Raw genomic sequence first — 19,611 nt, 5'->3', positions numbered from 1 at the left:
AGGGGCTCAAGAAATCTAATCGGAAGATTGGTTTATATGGGAGCCATATCTAAATATGAACGGATGTGGCGTATTTGCAATCCCCAACGTCCAACATCAAACTGAAGTATTTGTGCAAAATTTCAAGTGGCTAGCTTAACGCGTTCGACCGCTATTGTGATTTCGACAGATGGACGGACGGACGGACATGGCTAGATCGACTCAGAATGCGTCGTATGGGGTCTTAGACGAATATTTCGAGGTGTTACAAACAAAGGAATGACTAGATTAGCAAGCGAGCTCAGTCACATTTCGAAATGTATTCCAATGGATGCGAATGTAATGTCATGTGTACAAGGAACTTGTTGATCGGTTGGCTTATTTACAGCATTATTCTGCAAATTAAAATTATCTCTTCCAGCAAAATTACAAAAAAAAAATCTAAAAAAATGTGTTTGAGCGAAAAATCCTTCGTAAAATATTGTATATGAACCAGTTTGCGTAAATTGAGAATATAAGCGTCGTTTGAACTACGAGCTGTATGACAACAATGGCATAGTTAAACGCATCAAAATACAACGTTTGCGTTGGCTAGGTCATGTGGTCAGAAACCATCACGTTTATTCTTTTCTCTTCCATCACGTTTTTTCTCTTCTCCTTTTTCCACGAAGCTTTTTTCATAGCCTCCCTTCTCTCATTTTATTTTTTTTTTTCTTACTTGACGTCCCACTTACTGAGGTGTTAAAGAATACCATTCGAAACTGATCACAGTTAAGGTTTCTGCCGAGGTAAAAATGGTTATTCGGTTCTACAACACAATTTAAGTAAAGTCAAAAGCCATTTCCGTCGCTCTGTCCGTCCATTCGTCTGTGGAAGGCACGCACAATTTCTTCCTATTAGTGTAGATCGGTTGGGATTATAAATGGGTCATATCGGTTCATATTCTGATATAGCTCCCTTATAAACAGATCATCCAAATATATTTCTGGACCCTTTAGAGGGCGTAATGGTTATCCGATTAGTTGCGTGCTGACATCTGTGATGAACTCCAGTGTGACCTATTGGCACCACTGTTATTCATCCTCTATAACCGCATAATATACCTTTAGCTAGCTCACAATTGATCATGAAATCCATTTCATTGTCGATTTCCCAGCTATTTGTAATAAAAAGGTTAAAAAAAAACTATTCTAATCTAAGCAAAAACCAAATGCTTCGCTAGCTAACAACAGGTCGCACTTTTAAAATTAAACTCCTTTCATTTCTATACTTATGTAGCCACCTACTTCCAAAACATTAAACACATTAAACTTAGCTGTGTGACCCGTGACATCTAGAGGCAAAAACAAAAAAGACGGTTGCCAGGATTCTTAGGGTGTGCAACAAAAACAAAAAGCTTGAAGGTGCAACATTTGCACAATTTCTAAACTGGTTTAGTGTTGTTGCAAGTGTTGTTACATATGGTCTGGGTATGTGTGTAGTACACGCTGTGTACCCATGGCAAACACATGTATAGTATGTGTTGGCTTTTGTTCCTCGCTGGAAAGTTGTGGCACTCTTGGCATTAGTCGCATCCTATGATCTGTCGCTTTAAAGAGCCTGATGTGTGCCTTGTGTTTGTTCGACATAATAGTTCTACAATGGAAAATGTTTGCATTCAACTCGTTTGTATAATTTTCAAAGTTTGTACATGTGTCTATATTGTGCGTCCTCTTGCTCGTATTGCCGTATAACAAACTGTTGCTGATTTTTTGTTAAATTAAATTTTTGAGAAAAATCCTTTGTATGCAAGCATCTATAATCCTGTCAATAGGAGTTTTTAACAAAGTTAGCAGAAAGAAAGGAAAAATATGTATATTTGAAGAAAGAAAACGTTGTTAGACTCGGCTGCTTACAGAAAGACTAGCGAAATTTCCAAATCATAACCCTAATGAGAAAATTTTAATTCGCTCATTATTAAAAATTTTACAAAAGTTTGATATCTTACCCTTGAAATGATGACCCCGACGTGATTTGAACACGCAACCTTCTGATCTGGAGTCAGACGCGCTACCGTTGCGCCACGGAGTCCCGTAATGGTCCGTTGCACCCATTTATTTACTTGATAGCGTCCGTCTTTTGATTATTTGGCTATTTTTAAAAAACCATACAAATATCCTAAGTGGTTCTAATGGCACCCCCAACAAAGCGTCGTATTTCACACAGAATGATGCATTGATTGGCTTTTCTATTCATAGAGTAAAGAGTGAAAACAGAGAAGAGCATTTCACTGCTCACCATTTTGCCGTATAATTCAATTAGCTTCTTGCCGTTTAATTGTTGTTGACTCTTTGTTCTGACTAATGTGTGGCTGTCGTTAGCGGTTGATGTGATAAATCGACAGACACATCGAATGTGTCAAACGCTGATAAGGCGACGACATGTTGTGGCTAGCGTCAACTGATTTAGTCGCTGTTGTATGCCCATCGGTTCTTTAACATTGATGCCTTAGTCGTGTTTTATTTTTTGCTACTTTTTAGGGAAAAGTCGTGTGTGTTAACACTGCAATGAACCAGATGGCGTTTTTATATCCACAACAATATGAAGAATAGACGAATTTTTTGACATTCAATATACAACATATGTAAATTATCTTGCGCTTATAAAGGGGTATCATTAGCGGGTTTATACTAAATTGCAATAGGGTGTGGTATGAAATAGCCTAACATTCAAGCTGAATATGGCCCACATTGGATCATGTTTGAGGATCATCGGAACAAATCGCGTCCGAATGCAGTGCTGAGTAGAAAAGTTATACACTGCCATAATAGGTGTGGTGTGATGCGAATAGTGTATCACTATAGTATATCATAGCAAGGCGCGTGCCGCCCACCCATTATAGCATACATATTCTCTCCAGGATTCGAACCCAGACGTTCACCGTAATAGACGGATATGCTAACATCTCCATCATGGTGGTCCGAATATATATCATGAGCTTACAAAAGGCATAATTTTTATGCGATATACCTGAAATACCACCACGCCACTCACACCCGCCCTGCCGACCTAGGGGGCCACCTCCCATTACGTAGGGATGCATTTTAGAAAAATAAGTATCTGAAAAATTAAGGAAAGAGAAAAACAAACGTAAATAAGAGGAACATGATTTGCGAATCTGTACCTGGATTGTCCGAACTCTACATAGAGAAGGTGCAATATACGAGTTGGACAATGTATCTGAAAATACAAAGTCGACATCGTCATAACAATAACCAAAGCTGACAAGTAGTATTAAAGCTGCCATGATATGAGACACGAGTTTGGATGATAACGGTACAGAATGTAAACCGTATGCTGGACTCTGTCTCTACCGGTTAAAACCCAACCTTTACTTTCTGGATATGTAAACCACCTCGGCACAGCTCTCGTATTACTTCGAGGTGGATACCCTTGTGGCACTTATGTCGTCCGTGGCAGTATTCCTGCGTCCAGGTGCCCTCTTCATATGCTGGAATCGGTACCCACCGTCTAAAAACCAATCTTTTCTCTCCGGGTATGTAAACCACCACGGAACAGCTCTCGCATTACTTCGAGGTGGATCCCCTTGTAGAACTTACGTCAGCAGTCTTATAGCAGTTGCTATTCCATAAATGTCGCGTCAAGGTCTCTTTTCTTTGACCTGAGTATTCCGTCGACTAAAGTTGTCACAGCTCTCCAGCTATCTTCTCTACTGCACATCTTCGTTGCTAGGTTTTCCCGCTATTATTTCACCGATCTCTGCTCTCCAAGTCACGCCCGTCTGTCAAGCCAGCGGTGATAGTGGAAGACCTTGTGTTCTGCGTCATCCACCATCACTTCTTCTTCGTAGATGCAGAATACTGAGCTGCATTTTCCCATTCTCTTCAGGTACTTGCGGAAGTAACCGTTTCCAGATATCGCCTGCCTTAACATAAAAGATTATGTCGCATTTCTTTCTACCGATCCATTGTTGTATATCGGGGATGAGCCTAAGGGTCCATCTGCCTCGCGTGTCATTATTCTATCTTGACTAACAAATGCTCAACGTTTCAAATATCTTCCAATATGGATTTCTGTTGTGGGTTCTGTTTGGCTTATCCCTGCAAATCTCGCTTCCATATAAAAGAATACAATTGCAGGGGATGAGCTTAAAAGTCCATCTGCCTCGCGTGTCATAATTCTATCTTGACTCACAAATGTTCAACGTGTCTTGTCGAATATCTTCCAATATGGATTTCTGTTGTGGGTTCAGTTTGGCTTCATATATTTTTTATCCGCTCTAGGACCATCGCCTTAGCTATGCAAATCTCGCTTCCATGTAAAAGAATACTATTGAAGGCCTCCATCATTAGTTGGCGTCTGCCTGGTAAAGGTGTTCCGTTGTTTGACATTAATTGCCCTAATTGGGCCGTTACCTTCGCTGCTTTTGTTGCCTGGTACTGCGTCTGGGCTGTAAACGTCAATTTGGTGTGGAGTCGTGCCGCTAGGTATTTCAAGTGCCTTCTAGTGGGTAAGACGACATCCTCGATCCGCACATCTATCTCTGTGGGGATATGTCTTCTCGTGAGTAGGAGTAGCTTAGTATTTTGCATTGCCAGCTGCAGCTCGTGGGATTCCAATCAATGTCTAGCTCTAGCTCCTTCGTTGCGCTTCGTTTGTATATCTTGCTGTAATGACAGAGGCAATGTCGTATGCGACACATCTGACCAGAAATTTGGAGATGTGGAAATGCCAGTCTCCATCCTCAGTATTCCGTCGTAGCTGATGTTCCAGAGGTCAGGCCCAAGTATGGAGCTTTGTGAAGCGGCCGACGTTACTTCATACCTTCTCATACCCTCGGTGGATGTGTAGAAGAGCACTCGGTCTCTTAGATAACTTCTCATGAACCTTATCAGATATTCCGGAATTTTAGAGTCCATGTTCATGGTGGCATCATAGGACCGTACTTCTTCAAAGATAATGCGAATTGTAACGTAACTGTGAATGGTGAACGCCTCAGTGAGATGATATCCAAATTTTTTTTGTACAAAATGCAAGAGCTTGACTCACACACATGCCACATGCCACACAGCACTCGTAACAAAGGACTTATTGAAAGGCGAGTTCGCTGAACGTTTTATTTCACATTCGGGACCTATCAATTGGGTTTCAAGGTCGTGTGATTTAACGCCTTTAGACTATTTTTTGTGGGGCTATGTTAAAGTTCCCGCTTCAATTGGCGCATTAAAAATCACATTGAAACATTTATTCGTGAGATACCGGCCGAAATGTTGGAAAGAGTATACCAAATTTGGACTAAGCGGATAGACCATTTGAGGTGCAGTCACGGTCAATATTTGCATAAAATAATCTTCAAACTTAGAATTATATGGACCGTATCGTACTATCAGTTTTTGAACTGTCTGTTCCAAATTTCGGCGAAATCGGCTTGTAAATGCACCTGTTATGGCCTTTAGACCCTACACCGGGATATCGGTCTATATGGCAGCTATACCTAAATATTGTTCGATCAAGACCATATTTGACGTAGATGTCAAAGGGCTTAGGATAACTAACCCATATATCGGGTTGTAAATGTGCCTGTTGTGGTCTTAAGACCTTACACCGGGAGATCGGTCTATATGGCAGCTATACCCAAATATTGTCCAATCAAGATAACATTTGGCATAGATGCCAAGGGACTTAGGATGATTAACCCATTATATTTTAGCAAATCGGATAGTAAATACGTCTGTTATGAGCTCAACACCCTTTATCTGCAAATCTGTCTATATCTATATCGGTCTATAGCTATATCTGAATATAGTCCGAAAAGTCCCGTTCAAGAACTTAAACTGCGTATTAGAGAAATGCGGATCTGCGTATTAGAGAAATGCGGATTTTACGATGATACAAATATGCATACCTTGTAGGGTTGTAAATTGATATTTCAATGTGTTGCAAACGAAATGACTAAATGAGTATACCCTCATCCTATGGTGATGGGTATGAAAAAGAAATGAAATTAAGAGTCATCTGTGAAGCAAAATGAGAATCAGTTTGCGGAAGAAATTCGAAACTGAAGCTTGGTTCTGCTGGAATAAAGCGAACTTAATTTAAAGTTAACAATTTTATTTTACAGATTCGCTGCTTTACTCGAAATCATTAACAATATTTTTTGATCAAGGAAAAAACGTTGACTTTTCAGATTCCAAAGAAGCCTCTGGTTTGCGATACTCTGAAAGATTAATTGCAGTTTTTAAAGCATATTTTATTGAAAATAAGCATAAATTCTCCCAATGTTCTTGATACTCAACCATGGAAAATAAAAAAAATGCACATTGGATATATACACCTTTATGCCAAGTGGTCATAACTAAAAATAGAACATTCCTAACAATAGCATTTTTGTGCGCTCATTGTTGTTTGAAATGAATAAAGTATATGTTTCAAATTAAGAACACATGGCAGAGGTTTTAAACAAAATTGACTCCGTGGCGCAACGGTAGCGCGTCTGACTCCAGATCAGAAGGTTGCGTGTTCAAATCACGTCGGGGTCAAATCGAAATGTTATTATTACTCAATCGAATTTTATTCAATACCATACTTGTACTCAATAACAAATTCATTGAAATTTTCTCAGACGTCTGCATGACATCTTTATTTGAATCGATAGTACAGTCCATATAATTTAATGATTGAAGATTATTTCATGCAAATGATGACCGTGACCGCGCCGCAAATGGTCCATCCGCTTAGTCCAATTTTGCCATACTCTTTCCAACATTTCGGCCGGTAGCTTCAATGTTGCCTTCTAATGCATCAATTGAAGGGGGCTTATCTGTATAAACATGAGCTTTAACATAGCCCCACAACAAATAGTCTAAATGCGTTATATCGCACGATCTAGGAGGCCAATTGACCGGTGACGAATGGAAATAAAAGTGTTCACCGAACTCGCCTCTCAAGTCAAGCTCTTTCATTTTGGGCAAAAAAAGTTGGATATCGTCTCAAGGTAGCGCTCACCATTCCCAGTTACTTTACGATTCGCATCATCTTTGAAGAAGTACGGTCCAATGATGCCACCAGCCCATAAACCACACCAAACTGTGACTTTTCTGGATGCATTGGTAGCTCTTGCAATGCTTCTGGCTGATCTTCACATCAAAATCAACAATTCTGCATATTTACGTTCCCGTTGAGCCAAAAATGAGCTTCGTCACTGAACACAGTTTGAACACGATGAACTTTCTTAATAGAGCACGCATTTTGATAATAAAATTCAAGCATTGTTCGTTTTTTAGACGACTCATGGTTAAATTATAGACCAAACTGAAAATGTTTGATGGTGAAACAAAACACGAAACGTACATGAGCTATTTAAACCAGTTTTGTCAAAAAGATAAAATCTATAAGGCCATATAAATCTTTTTTAGAGCAAAAACTTTACCACAAAGATTGTAAACGCAAAAATTAACGTTGAATTTTTATACCCATCACCATAGGAGTCATAACAGACCACTATGTGCAAAATATTAGCCAAATCAGATGCAAATTGAGGCTTCCAGTGGCTCAAGAAGTCAAATTGGGAGATCGGTTTAGGTTATAGACCAACTTGAACCGTGCTTGGCACAGTTATTGAAAGTCATAACAGAATACTGCATGCAAATGTTCAGCCAAATCGGACAAAAATTGCGGTTTCCAGGGGCTCAAGAATTCAAATTGGGATATCGGATTGTAAAGGGGCTATATCAGGTATAGACCGATTAAAACCGTACTTGGCACAGTTGTGGAAATCACAACGGAACACTGCATGCAAAATTTCACTCAATTGGGGCCAAAATTGCGGTTTCCAGGGGCTCAAGAAGTCAAATCGAGAGATCGGTTTAACCGGAAAATCTGAACGTATATGACCCATTTCCAGCCCCCAACGACCTACATCAATATTAAGTATCTGTGCAAAATTTCAAGAGGCTAGCTTTACGCGTACGACCACTATCGTGATTTCGACAGACGGACGGACGGAATGTCGAGACAATCAGGGGTCCTAGATCAACATTTAAGGGGTCCTAGATCAATATTTCGAGGTGTTACAACCGGAATGACTAGATTAGTATACCCCTATCCTATGGTGGTGGGTATAAAAAAGTTCAGTATATGGATACAAATATCTTGTAACATTGGAAGGTTAGATATGCGTGTATTCTGTTGGGACTTGCAACAACTGTGCCAAGTACGGTCCAAATCGGTCTTTAACCTGATATAGCTCCCATATAAACCGATCTTCCGATTTGACTTCTTGAGGCCTTACAAGCCGCAATATTTGTCTGATTTTGTTGAAATTTTGTACATAGTGTTCTGTTATGACTTCCAAGAACTGTGCCAAATACGGTCTAAATTGGTTTATAACCTGATATATCTCACATATAAACCGATCTCCTGATTTGACATCTTGAGATCTTCCCAGCCGCAATTGTTGTCCGATTTGGCTGAAATATGCATGTGGTGTTCTGTTATGACTTCCAACAAACTATGCTAAGTACGACTCAAATCGGGTTTCTGTTGCGACTTCCAACATATGTGCCAAGTACGGTCCAGGCAGTCTATATCCCGATATAGCTCCCATGCAAACCGGTCTCTCGACTATCCTTGTTCGGTTCGTAGAAGCTTTTAATTTTTGCTGGTTTGACAGAAGATTGGCATGTAGAATAAAATTATGACCTTCAACTTAATTTTTTTTACATACATTTTTACCAGGATCCATGGTAGTGGGTTCCCAAGATTCGCCCTGCCCGAACTTAGCACGTTTTTACTTTTTGTACCTAAAATATTATGCAACAAAAGTGGATTTGAATTCATGTGAATTGACATCCTTATCAAGGGATCGAAACGCCTCAAATCATGCTTTGTGAGGTGTATCTCTTGTGGCTTTAATTTTTATACCCACCACCGAAGGAAGGGGCTTCATTTTGTCATTCCGATTGCAATACATCGAAATATCCATTTCCGACCCTATAAAGTATATATATTCTTCATCGTCGTAAAAGTCTAAGACGATCTAGCCAGGTCCGTCCGTTTGTTTGTTGAAATCACGCTACAGTCTTGAAAAACAGAGATATTGAACCGAAACTGTGCACAGATTCTTTTTTTTTCGTCCATAGACAGGTGAAGTTTGAAGATGTGCAATATCGGACTCTATCTTGATACAGCACCCATATAGATCGATCTTCCGATTTAAGGTTTTAGGACCATCAAACCACATTTGTTAACCGATTTGGCATAATGATTTGTACTAACATTCTCGACATCCGTGTCGAATATTGTTTAAATCGGTGTATATCTTAGGCCACCGTAGCGATGAGATTAGCATGTCCGCTATGGCGTTCAACACCTAGGCTCGAATCCCTGAGAGATTTGAGAAAAAAAATTTCAGCTGTGGTTTTCCCCTACTAATGCTGGCAACATTTGTGAGATACTATACCATGTAAAAACTTCTCTCCAAAGAGGTGTGGCATTGCGGGACGCCGTTCAGATTCGGTTTTAACTTGAATCAGACTGCACTCATTGATTGTGAGAAGTTCCCCTGTTCCTTAGTGCAATGTCTATGGGCAAATTTACAATTTCCATATCTTTATGCAGCCACAATATTTACCAATGTCCCAATTTAAGGCCTCAGCCCAATGAATGCCGCATGTATTGCACGATTTCGCTGAAAATTAACACATTGAGCTTTATTTGGCCCTTCGACGTCCGTTTCGAGTATAGTTTTCATTGGACCATTTTTGGTATAGCCCCCATATAGAGCGATTTCCCGATTGAAGATCTTTCCGCCATAAGTAGCGTATTTATTATCAAATTGCGAAAATTAAGTAATGTGGGCTATCTTAAACCTCAACAAATCATTTTCGAATATAGGAAGATCGGAATATATTCGGATATAGCTGCTATATATTTCGATCTACCGATTAAAGTCTTGAACTCATATAAGACTGATTTATTAACCGATTTTGCTAAATTTTGAAACAGTGAATAGTGGTGGGTTTGGTCCAGTTCGAACAATATACCAATATAGCAGCTATAAATTCAGAATTGCGCATTTTTAAACGAATTTTTACGAAATGTTGTTTACATATACCCGAGGTTGTAGGTATCCAAAGTTGGGCCCGGCCTAACTTAATGCCTTTTTACTTGTTGGTAATAAAATTGTACAACAACCGCAATTACTTACAAACCATACGGTCCTTTTGTGTCACTACTATAACATAGCCCTCATGCACGGATGTTGTGAGGATATAAAATAGCACGGTTTTTTTTTCATAGAATGATACCCCTATCACCTTCAATACAAGAATACAAGTACACTGGCAGGATACAAGTGTTTTAACAACATATTTAGGTACACTCATACATATGTATGAACATATAAGTTGGAAGTTGTCAAAGTATTGTTTTACACTTGTTTCCAACACAATATACGAGTATAACATTGTACTTCGTTTTTCTGTTCTTGCAAGAAAAGTTTATTCACTTGAAATAGGAAATGGGCCAAGCGGAACATTAAATGAGTTTCAACTATTGTTATGGTTAAGTTTAGTTTATGGAACATTTTCGACATAAAAGACTCGCACAAAATAGAAAAAAACACCATAATCGGCCTGAAAAAAATCCCAGCCGCTAATGGATTCTTCAAAGATTTACAAAATTTTAGTATGCAGTGGGCGTCAAAAGTCTACGTACGGTCGAAATGAGGCCATCTGTTGAATCGGTTGATTGATTATGGACAGTTGTTATGTTATAGTCTTTTTAAATCTATAATCGAAAGTAATACAATACACCGTATCGCAATTTTTCCTTAACATGACACAAGAATACATATTTACTAAAATATATGGTCGTACGTAGACTTTTGTCTACGTACTGTATATCGAAAGCGAAATATTATTCCTATCGTGCTTACGCCTCAGTAGTTTGATGGACGACGAGTGAGAAAAAATGCAACGTAAGGATAATACAAGAGATTCAGAGAACATGGTTCTCCAATCGGATACCTTGGACGACACTTAAGGTCAAGTGCGAAGCACTGCTGCCAGCGGCATAGTATTGGATTGACGGAACTCAAGTATTGCTATTTGAAAGATCATGCTACACATATGGATCAAAGCTAAAGAACAGAGTGTACCTGGGGTCTACATTGAGAACCCAGGGACTGAGATCTGTTTTAGACTGCCTGACCATAATACGGTCCTGCAGGCGGAGATTCGGGAGATCACGGAATGCGTGAGGTGATATGGTGTTAAGACGACGACGTCAAGTGTGAACATCTTTACGGCCAGTAAAATGGGCATCACGGCAATAACAGCTAGACCGGTAAGGTCACGAACGGTTTTGGATGCCACAATCCGCATCGTTTGAGTGCAAGACCATAGAAGAGTAAGCGGGAATGAAAGAGCAGACGATTTGGCAGTGAAGGCCAGAGAACTGCCGTCAATAGACTTGGTTACGCCGAAGCCTCTCGGGTTGACGCAGTCCGAGTTAAGGACGTGGGAACGTCGAAAATCCTATGGGTAGATCCGGATACTGAGAAGGCGAGGATTTCGGTATCACAACAGGACACATAGGACTACGAGCTCACTAATGCAAAATCGGATAATGAGACGTTGGAGCATTTTCTATTTTATTGCTAACAGACACCGGTACTAAGGTGGGGAACAAGACTAGACATGATCCAACATTTTAAGATTTTGTAAGTAACACGGAATTTGTAACTTAGATTTTCGTTTAAGAGGTTACTTTACGGTATTTAAAGCGCACAACAAGCCGAATACTGGTTTATGTGTATGTCCATAGTAGAATGGGGTGGATAAACCGTACCCGTATCCTCTTTTAAACATAACCTAACCTAGCACGAATGTTATTGCCCGGCTTTTCCGACTAACAGACAACGGCAATTAGGTGGGGACTCAATACCAGACATGAACCAACTTAGGGGCGCAGTATGGAAAACAGCATAGAATGGGGGGTAACCTAATTTCGACATTTTGTAACACTTTGAAATACGTTTTCGACGTTTGTAACACTTTGAAATATATTCGTCATGACATTTTAAGTCGATCTAACCATGTCCGTCCGTCTGTCCGTCTGTGAAAAACCCGCTAGCTTTCGAAGGAGTTAAGGTAAGCGCGAGAAATTTTTCACAAATATTTCTAGGAAACATAGGCCATATAATTTTTCGGTATCGGAAGGGGGACGGACTCTCCCACTTATGCCAAAAACACAACCCACAATCAAAAGTGAACCGATTGGGACAATATAGGTATCAAATGAAAGGTATTGGAGAGTAGAATACGAAAATAGTACAATATAAAAATTTGTGTCTAAGTACCCATCGGGCCGACCCAACCCCAAAACTCCCCCAAACAGACATATTAGACGTTCATTTCAACATGGGGCTCAAAACAAAGGTATTCGGAAGTAGATTTCAAATCGGACATATTAGACGATCATTTCAACATGGGGCTCAAAAGAAAGGTATTAGGAAATAAATTTCAAATCTGGCATACAAAATCAGATCGAAGTATAGGGGTCACGCGACACCTCAAAAATGCCATTAGACCCATTATGACTATATGATACTTAGCTGAACCGACTTTATTAAAATTTTCATAGATTGTGTATGTTTGCATCTAATGCCTATGCCTATGTTTCCGGCTATATAATTTTTAAATATCGGGTGGAGACGGACCCTCCCACTTACCGCAAAAATGCCACCCATATTCGAAAGTTGTCCGATGAGCACAATAAGGGTATCAAATGAAAGGTATTGGAGACCAGAAAACAAATATGGTATCAAAATTTTGGTCCAAGTACCCAGGGGGCCTCCAACCCCAAAACTCTTCTAAACAGATATATTCGGAGTTCATGTCAATATGGAACTCAAATGAAAAGTATTAGGCAGTAGATTACAAATATAGCACAAAACATTAGGTCCAAGTAATGGGAAGTCACCCACCCCAAATACCCCCAAATGAGCATATTAGCCGACCATGGCTATATGGGACTCAAATGAAAGATATTTGGAAGTAGATTGCGAATATGACATTAAAATTTGCGTGGCGCTTTTCCTCCTAAAGATACGTCAAATGGATTATTTGACCCATTATAACAATATGGAACCCAAAAGAAAGGTATTTGAGAGTAGAAAATGGAATTTGATATCCAATTTAGGAGCCAAGTGTTTTGGGGTACGCCCTAAAGCATCCCCTAAACTGAACATCATTTCCTTTGGGAATAAAGAAGGAATTTGATACCTAATATCAGTGCAAAGTGCCGTTGGCCGCGCCAGCCTCAAAACACCCTCCAAACGGTTCATATTGGGTTGCCCAAAAATTAATTGCGGATTTTTAAAAGAAAGTAAATGCATTTTTAATAAAACTTAGAATGAACTTTTATCAAATATACTTTTTTACACTTTTTTTCTAAAGCAAGCTAAAAGTAACAGCTGATAACTGACAGAAGAAAGAATGCAACTACAGAGTCACAACCTGTGAAAAAATTTGTCAACGCCGACTATATGAAAAATCCGCAATTACTTTTTGGGCAACCCAATATTTACCGGCTATGGCAATATGGGGCTTAAATTAAAGGGATTTGGAAGTGCAGCACCAATTTGATATCCATATTTGAGTCGAAATGTCCGAGGTGCCATCGCTTCCCTAATGGGAACATTACCCCAAGGAAGAACATTACCACCAGGAACCGAGAGGGGGCAAATTCTCACACATCAATGAGTGCTTTCCGATTCAAGTTCAAAATCAATGCTAAGAGACCTTTTTCTATAGCCGAATCCGAACGGCGTCCCGCATGACCATGCATGGCATTGTACCTCGCAAATGTCGCCAACATTAAGAGGGGATAAACACCTCTTCGTCCGATGTTCTCGCCAGGATTCGAACGCGTTCAGCGTCATAGGCTACAATGGCACGAATTCGATATCCGCATTCAGGACGAAGTGTCCCCACCCTACAAAGATATTAGAGAGTTATAGAAGGCACAGCGGAGCGGGCCCGGTTCGGCTAGTAATATAAAATAAAATAAAATAAAATAAAATAAAATAAAATAAAATAAAATAAAATAAAATAAAATAAAATAAAATAATATAAAATAAAATAAAATAAAGTAAAATAAAATAAAACAAAATAAAACAAAACAAAATAAAATAAAAAAATAAAATAAAATAAAAAAAATAAAATAAAAAAAAATAAAAAAAATAAAATAAAATAAAATAAATAAAATAAAAAAAATATAAAATAAATAAAATAAAAAAAAAAATTAAATAAAAAAATTAAATAAAAAAAAATTAAAATAAAATAAAAAAATATATAAAAATAAAAGTAAAATAAAATAAAATAAAATAAAATAAAATAAAATAAAATAAAATAAAATAAAATAAAATAAAATAAAATAAAATAAAATAAAACAAAATAAAACAAAATAAAACAAAATAAAACAAAATAAAACAAAATAGAACAAAATAAAACAAAATAAAATAAAATAAAATAAAATAAAATAAAATAAAATAAAATAAAATAAAATAAAATAAAATAAAATAAAATGAAATAAAATAAAATAAAATAAAATAAAATAAAATAAAAAATAAAATAAAATAAAATAAAATAAAATAAAATAAAATAAAATAAAATAAAATAAAATAAAATAAAATAAAATAAAATAAAATAAAATAAAACTAAATTAAATAAAATAAAATAATATTTCATAAAATTACTAAAAAGCAAAATCTGTCAAATTTAAATTGAAATATAATAAAAGACAATAAACAACAAAAAAAAAACTTAAATTAAAATATCTACTCACATTCCAGATGCTTATTCTAACAGAATCAGTATCGACAGACCCCGCTCTGCCTTGACAAAATAAGAGATTGTGAAAGTTTAGGCAAATTTTCGCCAAGGCTCTGTTGAAAATAAATAGAAAAGCTCCGTTAATCTTCTTAGCTTCCTTAAAGATTCGATCTAAGGAATATTGTATCCGCTTGTTTGTATTTTTGTATTATGCAGCCGATGCGAATGATGATTTGTCTCAAGCGTTACGCGCTAACAGCTATGAGACATGTTTGCAGAATAATATTGCGTACCTGGACCCCAAATCTCTTTATAGGCTTATATACAGTTGTAGTGCCTTTTATAAATGGATGTAGTCCCCCTTATAAATCATTTGCCTTCTACAACTCTTTAATAAAAATTTTTAAAAACTTTTTTAATTCCTATTTTGTTTTTAGAAAATGTTCCTGTAGAAATGGCCAAAATTTCACGACGTGCTGTAGCCTCGTCGTCTTCTAACAACGCTGCATCGTCTCCCTTGTTTTCCTCATCATCATACGATCAGACGGTTCGCTTGGAAACTCGCACAAATGCAAATAGAATTATAAATGATAGAAAATCAGTGCGATCCGTATCATCTCGTTTCATTGACACTCCTTTGGGTGGTGGCCAAGATAGTGGCTATGGCAGCAATGATGCGGAGGCTACAATCAGTATCACTACAGATCCTTTGCGAAACGATGGCAACCAAGTTACAAGTGCATCACACAATACTGTGTATTCGTATACCACAACAACGACTGGGTAAGTTGAAAGTGGGACTTTAATAGGTTCAGAAAATGTAAACCTCTATTGTAAATCAAACCTTGCACTACTATTCTCTATCCATTTCAGACCTAACAAACATTCGCCATATACTGCCTCACCAATGCCTGCTGGCAAATACAATGAAACAGAGCCAACTCCTACACTTAGTCCACGCGAACTCATACGTGCCCAGTTTTTTGCTACCTACGATGTCATGACCGGCGTACGTATAGCAGCCACTCTGGGAGGCTTCTTTGGGCTTATGGTATTCCTGATAGTCTACAAGAGTCGTAGCAGTTCAAACGAAACCTTAAAAGTTTTAAAGGTAGGTGGTAAGTGGCAGGTACGTCCCAGCGGTTATTAAGAACGCAGTCTTGTTTTATTTCATAGGATCCGAAAATGGCAGCGGTGGCCGCTGTTTGTATGCAAGAGGAAGAGGAACGTGAAATCCAGGAAGCCATGGTTGCCACCGGAATGTCCATTTATCCCGATGAGTATGATGCTATATTGTATAGACGCCAACGTATGTTATCCTTGGGAAATGTCAGTGCTCCGCCCATGCTAAATCGTGGTTTCCGTTTCTCCTCAGTGGGTGGGGGCTACAGCAGCCTGCTTGAGCCTCCCAGACGCTTTTCTTTCTCCTCAGCCTCCGGAGCAATGAGTATGGGCGGAGGCAGCTATGTTGGCAGTCGTAGGAGAAGTGGTTCAGAGACTTCGCGCATCTTTAGTAATTACCCTATGGGTAGTAGTTTTGGCACGGACGATTATTTTGTGGAGACCGACGATGAATTTGACAATGGCGATTTTCAACAGCGAGTTATGGCATCGACATTGGACGAGGAGCTGGTGGGGAAGCATCACAAGAGAAGCGATTCTACAAAAAGTAAACAGGGGTTTCTCGAAGTGCCATTAATGGTAAGTAATGCAACGGCAACAGAGAGGGATGGGTACACCGCAACTATTCTTTCCATTGCAGGGTCAAGATTCACGCCGCAGCAGTGCCATGACATGCTGCAGTACTGATAGCTCTTACTTGGAACGACGTTGTTCTGCCTTTACCCTGGGTTTGTCAAACCTGCCGCCTTCATTACAGCGAAAATGTTCGACTGCATCTCGGGCCTCCAGCACAGAGATGTGGGACTATTACTATCCAGACATACAAGTCATACAGCCCACGCCCAAGCCATCACCACTGTCCTCCGAACGCAGCATCTATGAGCAGCTGCAGGCGCAATCAAAGCAACAAACTCAGGCCCCTAAAACAACGACGTCCTCGATGACTGCTAACACCACGATTCCCATGGAAACTTCACTAAGAGGCTTGACCACGGTCACGACAACGGCTACCAATAGTAAAATGGCCAAGCCAGTTACTAGCCTATCTACTGCCAGTAGTGCGAATGCAACTGACAGATCAGGAGGTGCATCACCTTTGCAGAAATTTATACCAAAGCACAGTATAGCCTACTACGATCCGGAGAGTGCCCAGTCGGGTCGAAAGCAGCAAATACACTCCATAAGTGCGGACACAGTCGATGTCTATCCCTACAACCAACCATTGACTGAACGTGGGATTTATGAGGCGTCCACACCAGCACAATCGGCTCCACCGGAGGGAGTACACCATGGCTTCCGTTTCTCAGATTCGCCCACAGAGGAGTTGCGGTTGAATGTTAGACGCAAAATTGCAGTAGTTGAACTTCCACGAATTCCCTACCCGGATCAGGACACACCGCCCAGCGTAGCTGGCCTGACGGGTGAGAATAACAATAACAGTTTTCCCTACTCCAATTCGGCAGCAGCCAAGGCGGCAGCCAACGCTGCCAATTCCAGCAGTATTAGTATAGACAGCACCCCGCTCAGCATCGACAAGTTAAATGGCAGTGGCAGCTTGGGCACAGTTTCCGCCAAGGCTCTGTTCAATGCGGATAGAAGAGCACCGCTGGCGTCCTTAAGTTCCTTTAAGATTTCCTCTCTGGAATACCAAGATTCCGAAGTTCGTTCTGTGGACGAAGACTCTGTGTTTCTGGATAGTGTGGCTGACACGGATGAGGATTTACGTCAGATGAGCAGTGACAGTGAGGAGGCCAGCCTGCAGGACTATGTAGCCGACCCAGATCCCCATGGTGGGGGGCAATTGGAAAGTAGTGGTGCTCAGCTTGAGAGTGCAGCTGTTAATGGTGCCAGTAATACCAGTAGAATTTTACGATACCCTCTGGAGAGACATTTTAGTCTGGGTGCCGCCACTATAGCCAATACAAGTAGTGGAACGGTGGTGGCCACAAGTGTGGCACCCATAACTGCCAGTGCGAGAACGCGGCGCTTGTTGTTACAGCGAAATCGCACCACAAGTGTATCTTCCAGCGATCGAGTAGCTTTGCTGGGTCATCCCCTCAAAGAATTTCATTCGCCCTCCTCATCGATTGACTCCAAACAAACGCCACTGGAGACACATTTCGGTGCCATCATTTGTACAAACAGTCCTCCCACACACCCGAGACGGGCACAGCTGCTACAACAGTACAGCGATCCCCAAAGTCAGCCAACGACCACGACCACCACCACTACGAACACAACGGAAGAGGATACCTGCTCCACGCTCAATACCGAGGTAGGTATGGGCGTAGAAATGCCCGGAGATGTTATAGACTTTGTCATAACGGGTAGTAATGAGACAATGGCATTGAGCACCACCACTCCTAGGGCGGGCTCCAGTCTCACCCATCACAGCAGTTTAAACACTGTGGTTAGTTTTGGTCGTACCAGTCCCCTCAATCAGGATACCCAGTCGGGGAGTGGTGAGCCCAAAATGGATTTACTAACGAAACTGCAACTACAGCAACAGCGAGAACAACAACTGCCAATTTCTGCAACAACATCAACAGCAACAGCAACAAATACAAAAACAACCCAATATGATCCTTGTGCCTCTTCTATATCTGATTCTTTTATACATACTAAGGAAACTCTAATTAAAATGCCTTCTTCTCTCAAAAGCCTGATTTTAAATAAACCTTCCAAAGCAACAATCTCAGATCCCGCAAAAACAACTTCACCTCCATTGCCATCGCTGCAGCCCATTAACACCATAAGTCGCAGTGCCAGCAATCTAATCTTTCCAACTGAAGCCGACAGTACACCACCTCTAACCTTCTATTCCACCCTTGATGAAACGCCCCTGTACGAGGGCAGCCACAGTCCCTGTCCCTCGGTTATGTTGGAACTACCACTCATTCGCCTGCCCACAGAGGAGGACAGCAACTCGGTTAGGTCAGCAGAGTTGCACCACGAAACCTTGGGTGGCGCCGATCACAGTCTTAGCACGAAAAGCGATGAAACACCCCATCACATGGATCCCAGCTTACCCAGCTCTTCGCGCAAATGGTCCAAGGAGACATTGTTCTAGCTAACAGCTACTATACGAACCACAGTAGCAATCGTGACATCCGGGAATTAACCCACCCTTGGATGGAGGTATAAAGTTACTTTAAAAGCTGACTGAGATCGACAATCCAGTGCTAAAGCGAAGGTGCCCAAACCTTTTGGAACCAGTGTCATGAGACCCCTAACCAAATTGGGCCATCATCCACCTTTTGCTGGATTGTCAATAATGAAAATGGTGATGGTGATGTTGATGTTCACACATAGCAATGAAGATCATGGTGATGAGATGCTCTCTCCTTTGTTTTGTGCAATTAAAGGAATTTACTGAAATCTAAGTTTTTTTAAGAGCTTGTTGTTGATTTTTATTACAAAAACCAGAAAAAGAAAAAGAAATACCAAAAAAAAAAACACAATACCAAAATTATTATTAAAATAATAATTAACAAATTATTAAAAACAAAAGTGGATGATAGTTCATAATTAGTTATTAGTTAAATTACTGTATGATGGGAATTTGTATGTTATTCATATGCAGTCGCAGCCATTGAAGCAAACTGCAGAAGAAGATCCAGTCCTTTTTGAAGAAGAAGAAGAAGAAGAAAAATGAAGAAAACCAAAAACATAC

At 39.7% G+C, this 19,611-nt stretch overlaps 1 protein-coding gene and 2 non-coding genes across 4 annotated transcripts in view; 2 read left to right on the top strand and 1 right to left on the bottom strand.

Moving 5' to 3' along the window:
• The window catches only part of LOC106092216 (serine-rich adhesin for platelets), a 327,217-nt gene extending 307,842 nt beyond the window's left edge, over positions 1 to 19,375 (top strand). For both annotated transcript variants that reach the window (XM_059364234.1, XM_059364235.1), the window contains 4 exons: positions 15,254 to 15,599; positions 15,690 to 15,927; positions 15,993 to 16,517; positions 16,579 to 19,375. In XM_059364234.1, coding sequence (XP_059220217.1) covers positions 15,271 to 15,599; positions 15,690 to 15,927; positions 15,993 to 16,517; positions 16,579 to 19,008 — 3,522 coding nt within the window. In that variant the 5' untranslated portion in view covers positions 15,254 to 15,270 and the 3' untranslated portion in view covers positions 19,009 to 19,375. The remainder of the gene's footprint in view (positions 1 to 15,253; positions 15,600 to 15,689; positions 15,928 to 15,992; positions 16,518 to 16,578) is intronic.
• Positions 1,978 to 2,049, bottom strand: Trnaw-cca (transfer RNA tryptophan (anticodon CCA)). The gene has a single exon. It is a non-coding gene; the product is annotated as a tRNA-Trp (tRNA).
• Trnaw-cca (transfer RNA tryptophan (anticodon CCA)) lies at positions 6,447 to 6,518 on the top strand. Its single transcript has one exon. It is a non-coding gene; the product is annotated as a tRNA-Trp (tRNA).
• Positions 19,376 to 19,611: the final 236 nt, after the last annotated feature.

Source organism: Stomoxys calcitrans, chromosome 3 (assembly GCF_963082655.1).
Source record: "Stomoxys calcitrans chromosome 3, idStoCalc2.1, whole genome shotgun sequence".
In the NCBI taxonomy this organism is placed as follows: domain Eukaryota; kingdom Metazoa; phylum Arthropoda; class Insecta; order Diptera; family Muscidae; genus Stomoxys; species Stomoxys calcitrans.
The sequence above is the reverse complement of the archived record's forward strand: the minus strand, read 5'-3'. Positions and strand labels throughout refer to the sequence as shown.